This window comes from Drosophila sulfurigaster, chromosome 2R, assembly GCF_023558435.1.
Source record: "Drosophila sulfurigaster albostrigata strain 15112-1811.04 chromosome 2R, ASM2355843v2, whole genome shotgun sequence".
NCBI classification, from domain to species: domain Eukaryota; kingdom Metazoa; phylum Arthropoda; class Insecta; order Diptera; family Drosophilidae; genus Drosophila; species Drosophila sulfurigaster.
This window is the reverse complement of record NC_084882.1, coordinates 20548378-20559768: the sequence shown is the minus strand read 5'-3', so window position 1 is coordinate 20559768 and position 11391 is coordinate 20548378. Positions and strand designations below refer to the sequence as shown.

The 11391-nt window shown below is 43.0% G+C and overlaps 3 protein-coding genes and 1 long non-coding RNA gene across 5 annotated transcripts; 2 read left to right on the top strand and 2 right to left on the bottom strand.

The window, feature by feature from the left end:
• Window positions 1-207: 207 nt before the first annotated feature.
• Window positions 208-5761, top strand: LOC133835905 (glycogen [starch] synthase). Of its 2 annotated transcripts, none has more exons than XM_062266069.1 (5): window positions 208-289; window positions 2879-3852; window positions 3909-4776; window positions 4849-4984; window positions 5410-5761. In XM_062266069.1, exons 2-5 carry the CDS (start codon window positions 2879-2881, stop codon window positions 5499-5501), a joined length of 2070 nt encoding a protein of 689 aa, XP_062122053.1. In that variant the 5' UTR covers window positions 208-289; the 3' UTR covers window positions 5502-5761. The 2 variants fall into 2 exon arrangements, with proteins under 2 accessions (XP_062122053.1, XP_062122052.1); XM_062266068.1 differs by lacking the exon at window positions 208-289 and adding an exon at window positions 2657-2793.
• A 469-nt stretch (window positions 5762-6230) lies between these two features.
• On the top strand, window positions 6231-6573 carry LOC133835914 (uncharacterized). Its single transcript, XR_009893660.1, has 2 exons — window positions 6231-6363; window positions 6417-6573. It is a non-coding gene; the product is annotated as an uncharacterized LOC133835914 (long non-coding RNA).
• Window positions 6446-8236, bottom strand: LOC133835910 (uncharacterized). Its single transcript, XM_062266082.1, has 2 exons — window positions 7987-8236; window positions 6446-7836 (listed from the first exon to the last, which is right to left on the bottom strand). Exons 1-2 carry the CDS (start codon window positions 7990-7992, stop codon window positions 6622-6624), a joined length of 1221 nt encoding a protein of 406 aa, XP_062122066.1. The 5' UTR covers window positions 7993-8236; the 3' UTR covers window positions 6446-6621.
• Window positions 8237-9090: 854 nt separating this feature from the next.
• Window positions 9091-11385, bottom strand: LOC133835906 (uncharacterized). Its single transcript, XM_062266070.1, has 3 exons — window positions 11120-11385; window positions 9407-11053; window positions 9091-9347 (listed from the first exon to the last, which is right to left on the bottom strand). Exons 1-3 carry the CDS (start codon window positions 11289-11291, stop codon window positions 9154-9156), a joined length of 2013 nt encoding a protein of 670 aa, XP_062122054.1. The 5' UTR covers window positions 11292-11385; the 3' UTR covers window positions 9091-9153.
• Window positions 11386-11391: the final 6 nt, after the last annotated feature.

Sequence of the window (11391 nt, the reverse complement as noted above, 5' to 3'; positions counted from 1 at the left end):
TTATCCCGCCAGCCGTAAATTATTTTATCTTCACTGAAAACAGTATTTTATATTTTAATAATCCATAAAAAAAATGGTATTTCAAAAGTGGCGCCAATTTCAGCACATGCTTCGGAGCTTGCGCATTCCTAATAACTGTATACAATACTAGAAATTTTTTATGTGGTATATTTCATATTTTTGCATTAAATTATAAGAGTATATTTTGAAATTCGAATTGCGGTCACACTTACACTAACCGCCAGTTGTTTGTTTTGTTTGTTGTTGTTAGACCGACGACGGCTGCAAGGTGAATGAGTTTTCCGTGAAAATTATGTATAAATTAACAGCTGCGCGCGTGCCATATATATACACACACAAACACACTTATACAACTGAAATCAACAAATTCGTTATCGCTATCAGCATATTGCACTTGGCGCCAATGACTATGTCGACTGTCGCAGGCGCCGATGCAAAATCATATTTTTGCACTAGAGCAAAATAAAAAAAGTGATAAAAGTGAAACATAAACAAAACGTTGATAAGCCGCTGCGCTGCGACTATTATCAATGCGCCGGCGGTCGTAAGCTAAATTCCTTCGTGTTCGCACCTGCAACAACAAAATTATCAACTTAAACTTGTTGAGCGAGTTAAATAAAAGGCCCAAGAAACTACCAACAATGGTGAAAATATTTAATGCTCTGCCCGCACAACACAGCGGCAGCGGCGACAGCGACGCAGCCACTGACCTTTATTTGACTTTTAGCTGCCTGTCTGCTCGGCAATGAAAAAAAGACATTGCCTGCCTGCCACACACCACACACACACAGCAGAGACGTTGTGTCTATAGCGTAGCCTGGTATATTGTCGTTGTTGTTCTTGTTGCTGTTCTTATTCTTGTTCTTCCGCATTGTTGTTGGAGTTTCTTGCAGCCGCATTAAGCAAATGCAGAGGCGCAGCCTGAGTTTCGTATTTGTATTTACGTATTTAAGGTACATATTCTTGTTGAGTGTGAACGAAACGAGTTGAGTTGAATTGAGTGTCGCCCCACCCCGCTACATCTTTTACTCAATATCAGCCGAATTTCAAATTAATTCAATTCAATTGAAGAAAACGAACGTAAGGTGAATAGAACATGTGCCAAGTGAACAAAAGCTATGCGCTATAGAAATTGAATTTTCAGTGTCAAATGTTTTCCTTGTGCATTTAAATATGCATTTTCTTCATTTCCCACCACAAATAATTAACTTTTACTTTCGAGCTCGTACAGTCCTATGCTAATTGCATTTTATCGCGTATTTGTTGTTAAACATTTTGCCAAGTGACAAACTCAGGTGCCTCAAAAAGTGCAATCTAATTCAAAGAAACATGCTCAATGCACACACACACATACAAGTATGTTGCGATCTTTTTCCTACGAGCTTTCGGTATATCCTTTTCGAGAGATGTGCGCGAGATAAATAGTTTTGTGACTGTGATTGCAAGCGAAAAGATGTAAAATATTTGATTCCTTTGTGTAATAAACAGTACGGTTTTGACAATACATTTTTTGGTTTTGCACATATTGAAAAGAATAATATTATTAGCTAGACATTCAATTAAATAATTTAATAACTATGTTGGTGCTGAGAACTCGTGACACGCTGATTCAGAAGCATTTAATTTGGCCTAAAATCGAATTGCTTATGAAGCACACATAATAAACATATGTACATATATTTATACTATAGCAATACATAAAAGACTTTTAACTATTCCATTCAATTAAGTTCGCTTAATGAAAGCACAATGTTACATAATTTTCGGTAGTCCAGATATGGCATTTTATCGTTTATAGTTAGTTAGGCTTTCGTTTTCATTCAATATTTCTAAAAATTTTCCATTCACATATTATTTGGAAAGATATATAAGCACATTTGTATTTAGAACCATAATAATTTTTGCAGAAGAAATTTATTGTAAATATAAAGCAATTTTTAATATTTATTATCTATTTGCAATATACATATATATCTATAATCTATATACACACATATAATTGCAAAATATATATATATATATATATATATATATATATATAGAACCGTTTTTAAAAAGGAAATTTATTCGATATTTTCCCATTTATTGATTATATATGCAGCTGTTATTTTCAATATCTATAATTAAAAGTTTACGAATATTTGCAAAATATATAAATTTGTATTTAGTAGCGCAATAATTTTTGCAAAGAAAATGTATTGAGCGATGTCAGCGGTTTTTCAGCCTGTCATTTCCCGGTCGACTAAAAATAGCAGACCCCCAAATTAGTAGTCGACAAGTGCAGGGAGACGGTGACGTCGGCGTCGACGTCGCTGTCGCTGTCGACGTCGCAGTCGCTGTAGCTGTCGCTGCTGAGTGTCAGGGCCAATTGACAGCAAGCGAGAGGAGCAGCATTGCGTTATCAGTAGCTCTAGTTCTCAACTCTGGTCGGTCGGTGGCTTCTGCTTCTGTGTGCTTATGTGCGTGATATGATGTCGTGAACATGAACGTGATGATGATGATGCAACGCGAAGCGAATAGCGCCCGGCGTTGTTTTTATGGCGCTCGGCTTACAGTTGTAATGTGGGCCAGCCGGTAGCTAAAATTAGTTGCGATTATCAGTACGTTGCGATTGCCTGGACTAGCAGGTTGTCCAGCCGCAGTTTACCTTCACACTAACAAATCCTCAGTTTGCTATTATCAACGGCGATTGCTACTTACTTAGTCACAATAATGCGGCGGCAACAGTCCTTTCGCTTCGAGGACCAAGACTCTTCCTCCATGGCCATGCGGGTTTGGCTGCAGCTCTTCTAACTAAATAAATCATAAATATAATCTAATTTTACTAATCTTCATTTCCCGTACTGTTTCATTGCAGATGAATCGTCGTTTTTCACGCGTTGAGTCCGGTGCGGACCTAAAGGATTACTTTGATCGCGGCGATATTGCGTCACGGGAGAACCGATGGAACTTCGAGGTGGCTTGGGAGGTGGCCAACAAGGTCGGCGGCATTTATACAGTAATTCGCTCCAAGGCCTATGTCTCCACCGAGGAAATGGGCGAGCAGCTGTGCATGATGGGACCCTACAAGGAGAACTGTGCCCGCACCGAGATGGAGGAAATGGAATTTCCACGCGGCAATCCGTTGTTGGATGCCGTGAATACGCTGCGCTCGCGTGGCTATAAAATTCACACCGGTCGCTGGCTGGTCGATGGCAATCCGCAGTTGATACTGTTTGACATTGGCTCTGCCGCCTGGAAGTTGGATCAGTTCAAGTCGGAGATGTGGGAGAAGTGTAACATTGGTATACCTCACTTGGACATAGAGACTAATGATGCCGTCATTCTTGGTTTCATGATTGCCGAGTTCCTCGAAGAGTTCCGCAACTTTGCCATTTCCTATTCGCAAAACAACGAATTGAGTCCACCGCGCATCGTTGCCCACTTCCACGAGTGGCAGGCTGGCGTTGGTTTAATTGTGCTACGCACTCGTCAAGTTGAAATTGCCACCGTGTTCACCACACATGCCACACTCCTGGGTCGCTATCTGTGTGCCGGCAACACCGATTTCTACAACAATCTGGACAAGTTTGCTGTGGATGAAGAGGCTGGCAAGCGACAAATCTATCATCGTTACTGCCTGGAACGCGGCGCCACGCATCTGTCGCATGTTTTCACAACCGTCTCAGAAATTACGGGCTATGAGGCGGAGCATCTGCTCAAACGCAAGCCAGACATCATTACGCCCAATGGCCTCAATGTCAAGAAGTTCTCGGCCATTCACGAGTTCCAGAACTTGCACGCCGTTGCCAAGGAAAAGATCAACGAATTTGTTCGCGGTCACTTCTACGGGTAAGTCATCAATTATACCCATTAAATGCAACTTCTAGTCGTTATTATATCTGCAGTCATATGGACTTTGATCTGGACAAAACGCTGTACTTCTTCATTGCTGGTCGCTATGAGTTTGGCAACAAGGGCGCCGACATCTTCATAGAGTCACTGGCCCGTCTCAATGCCATGCTTAAGCACGAACGCCCCGATACCACAGTGGTGGCCTTCCTCATCTTTCCCACCAAGACGAACAACTTCAATGTGGACTCGTTGCGTGGTCATGCTGTAATTAAACAGCTGCGCGACACCATCAACAATGTGCAGCAGGCGGTGGGCAAACGTATGTTTGACACTTGCCTCAAGGGACACATTCCCGGCCCCGATGAGCTGCTGCAGAAGGATGATCTGGTCAAGATCAAGCGTTGTATGTTCGCCATGCAGCGTGACTCAATGCCACCGGTGACCACGCACAATGTGGCCGACGATTGGAACGATCCCGTGCTCGCCGCGATCAGGCGTTGTCATTTATTCAATTCAGTGCACGATCGCGTCAAAATGGTCTTCCATCCGGAGTTCTTGACTTCGACAAATCCACTGTTTGGCATTGATTACGAGGAATTTGTACGTGGCTGCCATTTGGGAGTGTTTCCCTCATACTACGAGCCCTGGGGCTATACGCCAGCCGAGTGCACAGTGATGGGTATCCCAAGTGTGACCACAAATCTGTCTGGTTTCGGTTGCTTCATGCAGGAGCACATCAGTGATCCAAAGTCCTATGGCATCTACATTGTCGATCGTCGCTACATCGGCCTCGAGAACAGCGTGCAACAATTGTCCACCTTCATGATGGAATTCTCACGTCTGAATCGCCGACAGCGCATCATTCAGCGCAATCGCACGGAGCGACTCAGCGATCTGCTCGACTGGCGTACGCTGGGCATTGTAAGTATTATTGTTTACTACTTAATATACTACATATAATAGCTAATATCTATACACTTTCTTTGTTTGCAGTACTACAGACAGGCTAGGGTGAAGGCCTTGCAGGCCGTCTATCCTGATTATGTGGACGAATCCGCCATGTACGGTTCTCGTAGTAACTTGATTTTCTCACGTCCACACAGCGAGCCACCAAGTCCGACCTCATCGCGTAAGTTCCAGCAGTAGACGTTAAAGTTGTTTTTAACACAATAAATTAGATAATCTAATAACTATTACGATGGCAATAATCAAGGCTACAAACTTTGATCAATGCCAATAATGTTGTCACTACAGCGTGGGGTATAAATATATAAACGATTAAACGAGAAATTTTCTCTAATGTATAAAAAGAATGCCTCAAAGTAAAATTTTGTGATCTACTGTAAATTTACTTTAGACTCGCCTTTTTGTTGCACAATTCTGCGATAGACCAAGTGCATTACATAAGTCGTGAATCATAACGAGTATTACACGAGTGACATTCAAAAATCATTGATTAAATATGTCACCTTTTCGCAGTAGTACAACTGCGAATACAAAGTGCGTTCTCTTGTTTGGTTTATAAATTGTTTTCCTCTATTCATATGCTTGCAGGTCACACTACTCCGGCGCCGTCGGTGCATGGCTCGGATGACGAGGACTCTGTGGATGAGGAAACTGAGCTCAAGGAGTTGGGTATTAAGTAATTCAGCCTGCCCCCATACCCGCGAAGTTCGTCGTCAGCAGCATTGGCTTAACGAACAAAACCATACAGCGCAATATTACCATAAGTTTAGTAATTTTGTTTTCACATATTTAAAATGGAAGAGGGGCGGCACAAATGTTCAAAAGGTCAAACAGTCGCAACCACGCCCACGTCAACGCCCACAAAAACACAAAAAAAAAAAAATAAGTAAATACAATCTACCTAAAAATGCTGCAACTGTTTTCTAAAACGAAATTTATACGCTCAGCTAGAACAATTTATGAGTACATTTGCAAGTTGAATCAAATAAGAGAAAGAATTCTATTAAATGTTGTTTAGTCTATAAGCAGAGCAAAGTCCCCATCCCCTGCCCCTAACCCACCCCACAAACACACATACACGCAAATGTAATAGGAAACCATTAAATTATTATTTACTACTGGCACACACATAAATTGGCCACGGACAAATTGACCTTATCAAATTATGAATTGCTATATACTTATGTAGTACATAAATACAATACGAGTGTTTGCAATTTGTTTGTTATTCAAATGTTTTTAAATAAATCTATGTACAATGCGAGATTAAAAACAAAACTTAGCACACCTCCCTATATATAAATTATACTCGTATATGACAAAGTAGTCAAATGAAATTATTTAATTGAATTGGGTAAAACATTTCCAGCAGCACATCCCTTTAACCAAAATGTATCGTATATTAATGATTAACCAACAATTTGCATGGTTTACCAATAAAACAATTTGTGTTAGCAATCATAGAAAATATAATCTACATTCTTTGCACATGTAATCCCACATGAACGGTGTGTTTTTTTAATTAGGAGTCGATTAATCAACGTAAGTAAACCTAAACTACGTGTATTTATGCTATTTTTAATTGCCACCCACAGGAATGCCAACATTAGATACGCGCAATTGGAAAAGAATTTAAAATTTTATTGGCGAAACGTCACAGTCTTAAGATCGTAATCGAATTCGAGATTAGATTAAGATTATGACCATATATAATATTTGCAGTGTTTAAACTAAAGGAATCTCATAACATAATTAACCCATAATGTATGCTCTTTTCCGATGGATCAACGATGTTGCTGCTCAATTGTCTCGTCTTTTGCTGTAAATAGAGCGCATAAATTGGCGGCGACTTTGGCGACGTCGCCGACGCTGTGCCGGCACATTGTAGTCTGTATCGGGCTGCGTCTTGTCATCGCCCTTCTCTAAATGAGCTGGTGGTAGAACAACCTCGTTATCGAGATCTCCACTGCCCTCGAGACAATCCTCCAACTTGCCATCGGATCCGCGACACTTCTGAGTTTTGATAACCCAACCATCGTCATCACCCAGATCGAAATCGTCGTCGGTCTTCGGCAGTTGCTCCTCCTTCTTGGGAACAACTTCGGGTTCATCGTTGTAGCCAAAGTTGGGATAAGCGTAGGGGGGATAAAACACTGGCATAGCCATCATGGGCGCCGCATAGCCCTGAAAGCAGCCATAGCAATTGGGCGGCAAGCCATTCTGCAAGATGAAGCCATAGGTCAGGCTGAGGCAGCTTTGGCAATTGGCACGTCGCACGCGTCCACCATGACGCTCCTGGCCAGCTTCGCAGTTTACATATGGCCAGCTGTTGCTGTAGCGACACAGATCTGATGACTTCCTGGAGTGATTACGCTTGCGCGCCGGCACATACTCCAAAGTCTCGTGACACTCATCGGGCTGATCCTTGTCGCATTGCACCACACGCTTGGCAAGCATGACACGCGCCTGGCAACGTGTGCCGCACACACGCTGCCGCGACGCCTCTTTGCAGTGCTCCTTCTGATCGCAGTCCCGCTCCCGTCGCACCACATAGCAGCATGAGCCCTGTTCGTTGTAGCCGAGTCCGAAGCGACCTCCCACCTGGGAGACATTCTGTTGTACTTTGACATTGAGCTCGTTCCGTGCGGTTATGTCGTGATTGATAATGTTATTGATCTCGTTCGTTAGACGGATGATGTTCGTGGTGTTGATAGGCGTCTGGGCAGGAGGCACATAGCTGGTATCGTTGACACCCTGCACCAGCAACGGCTCCTCGTTGAGTTCCGGGCAGACGGGACACTCAGCTACGCACTTGTCCTCGCCGTCGCAGATTTGCAAGCAGCTCTGGCGATTCGCCTGGCAGTCGTCGTAGTCACGTAGTGAAGGTTGCTCATAGTTCTGGAGCGGCGTGTGCACCACTATCTGTTCCTTGGCGCTGCTGCTGCTCTGATCAGCCTCGGCACTGACCAATGGCCCCGAAACCAACAGCAGCATAGCCACCACGATCGCGTACGACTAACAACAGCAGCAGCAGCAACAACAAAAGTATAGAGACGTTGATAAGATAAGAATCAAATGGCATAATTGACATACCAGCAATTAAACGTAATGTAACTCAAACAGAGCAACACTGCGTCATCTTTCAGAAATGTGGCATGAACTCACCTTCATTTTGCCTCAACGACTGTCTACTCCACTTGAGCTTCTCGATGATTTTCTTGGATGAGCACTTGTTTCCACTTCCGCAACTTTCCTGTTCCAGCTGGGTCAACAGTCCGCGACTCTTTGGGCTGGTGCAGCACACGACAAACAACAAACTGAAGCTTTTGCAAAGGCCGCGAAACCCGAACAACTTCATGAACTAGTACGATACCAAGCCCATCGTCAGTCGCCGTCAATCTTGGCGAAAAAAGCACAGAAATGCCATTGATTAGATAACCCTATCACACAAATTTAATATTATGCTTCACTATCGATTGGTGGGGAGCTTTCATTAACGTCGCTCAATCGGTCTCTCCCTCAAATGGATGGCAACTTCATTTGGCCAACACCTTTCGATCTCAGTGTTGAACGTGCAAATATGTCACAAGGAAGCCATCAAGATCCATCATTTATGGCTCGAATAGCGATACGTATGCAAATATATTATATTTTCTAATTTACGGTAAGCTTTACAATCGATGGGAGCTTTGCCTTAAGCCGATTGACGGCAAAACTTTTCGATTTCGTTTTCGTTGGAGGATAAAATACCCTTATCGCAAACAAGGTCATTAAGATCTATAATTAGTTTACTAAATTATTACAACATAAATACACATTGACAATGACTAAGCAATTGTATGTCTGTAGATAAGCCAACACACGTTTATTTTCGAATTTATGTACAAAACCCATCTTTCGGTTTTCACATCAAAAATTTTAAATTAGTTGAAGCATAAAATTCTTGTTCCTTAGGAAGAACTGAAGGTCAACAAAATTTATTGAAATCCGTAAGGCATAAAGTATCTGTTAACTTGACCGTAGAGAAAGATTCTTTTTATGCATACCACTTATTTCTTATTGACTGCATAATCGTCAAAACTTTTAGATTGATCATTTTAAGAAGTAATATATTTATATATTTGTTCAAAAATATAACGAGGAGCCTGATCATGATCGCCTAAAAATAAGACTGAAGCTCATTTAGTGTTTGACAATGATTTGATTAGTATTATTTACAAATTGTAAAATGCAAATTCTAGTATGTTGGGCAATGCTCGCGTCAGAGTAACTTTGAGTTTATTTATATTTTATTTATCAACTAAAAGTGCATTGCAAATTAAGCACGGTCAGTTACTTCACTATAGATATATCCACCTTCCAACCATTTTCTGGCTGGCACACAATTGAGTTAGCAAGTTCTGTGGAGCTGCAGAATTTCAGCTGATCGTAGAAACCACAGTTGGGAGCGTTGCAATGATAATTGTAGCAATAGGTTGAACAGGATGCCATAAGACCCGAAGCGCAGCCACTGCAATCATAGCGATCTATGAAGGAAAGAAGAGTTTACAATTGTGCCATTTCTCAATCGGATGCTGGAACTTACTTGCGACTGTGTTGCAGTTACCCTGATCGATGCAAGTATTATTAGGATTTGGTGGCATGAGGAGCATCTCATTAGTGTCATCGATCCAAGAAGTGGCTTGTGGTGCCTTCAGTACCACTTTTGACGTGTTGCAGAAGTCGCCGCAAAGTGGCTGCCGCCTGTTGAAGCATTGCCAACGATCACTTTGGTTTTGACAGCGACAGATGCGTGGAGCAATCACAGTGCAGCATTTAGGGGATGTTTGCTGGGGCACTTCAGTTGTTTCGTCGGAGTAGTCATCATCTTCGTAGTCATCATCACGTGTGGGTAGAACTAATGTTGCATTTACCACCACCTCATGTTTATTATTCAACACCTTGGATGCCTCGCTTACTATCTGCTGGTGAATGTAAATAGGCTCCACCTCAACTGGTTTTGGTGCTGAACATTTTTGTCCCGTCCAAACTGTGTACTTAGGGCAGCGAGGAATTACGCAACGTCCATTGTGATACACTCCTCGGGCACAGTACACCAAGCGACAATTACCATCCGAAAGCACTGTTCCAGGTGGACAACGCAGGACTTGTGCGGGTGGCGGAGTTGGCGTCTCTTGTTTTACTGTAGATTCGTCTATTGTTTCTGATGTAGTGGTCTCTTCTGTATCAACTGAAGTATTGGGTGAATCGGGATCATATGGAATTGTTGTTGATCGTAGAGTAGTAGTCCCATCTATATCTGGGCCAAACGTGGTCTGCGGCTGCGTTGTAGTTTCAAGGGGAATGCTGGGTGTAACAGGTTCACTTGGAATAGGTTGAGATTCTATAGGAGCTGAAGGAGTTATCGGTTCGGTCGTTGAAAGCTGAGGTCCAGGAGTTGTTACAGTTTCATTCGGAGAAGGCTGAGGATAAGGGTTCGGTTGAGTGGGAGGAAATGGAGTTACAGGCTGATTCGGACAAGGTTGAGCTTGTCCTGGCTGACTTGGATCGGGTTGAATTGGTTGAGTAGGAGGAAAAGGAGTCACAGGTTGACTTGGACAAGGTTGAGCTTGCCCTGGTTGATTGGGATCGGGTTGAATAGGTTGTGTAGGAGGAAAGGGAGTCACAGGCTGATTTGGACATGGCTGCGGTTGCCCTGGCTGATAGGGATTGGGTTGCGTTGGAGGATAAGGAGTTACAGGCTGATTTGGGCATGGCTGAGTTTGCCCTGGCGGATAAGGATTGGGTTGCGTAGGAGGATAAGGGGTTACGGGCTGATTAGGGCAGGGTTGAGGTTGTCCTGGGAGATAAGGATTGGGTTGAGTTGGAGGATAAGGAGTTACGGGCTGATTTGGACATGGTTGAGTTTGCCCTGGTGGATAAGGATTGGGTTGAGTAGGAGGATAAGGAGTTACAGGCTGATTAGGGCAGGGTAAAGGTTGCCCTGGCTGATTAGGGACGGGTTGAATAGGTTGTGTAGGTGGAAAAGGAGTTACAGGTTGATTTGGGCAAGGTTGAGTTTGCCCTGGAGAATTGGGATCCACAGGAGGGTTTGGATATGGTAGCGGCTGTGTCGGATAACCAGGTTGATTAGGACATGGTTGAGGTTGATTAAGTCCAGGCGATGGATAAGGTAGATAAGGATATTGGCCTCCGCATGCTGGTGGAAAAACATTCACCACAACAGTTGAACCTATAACACGTGAAGAGAAACAAAACGATTATGAAACGAATTCCGATTTCAAGAATAAACACTCACCGTTTCCACATGGCAGCGAATTGAGCCAGACACAAATTCCATTTTGTGGCACATACGGCGGATTACAGACAGTTCCGGACTGAACGCAGATTGAATTCTGAGGAGCTTGAGCGTTGACAAGAGCGAGAGTCAATAAGACCCAAGACAGCTGTAGGACTTGATAGACGCGCATGGCGATTAGAACTGAGCCGAATTCCCAAACAAAACTTGAGAGCAGCGTCTCTTACCTACTGCTTGATGTATAAATAGTACACATAAATAGTCGGTGTAAT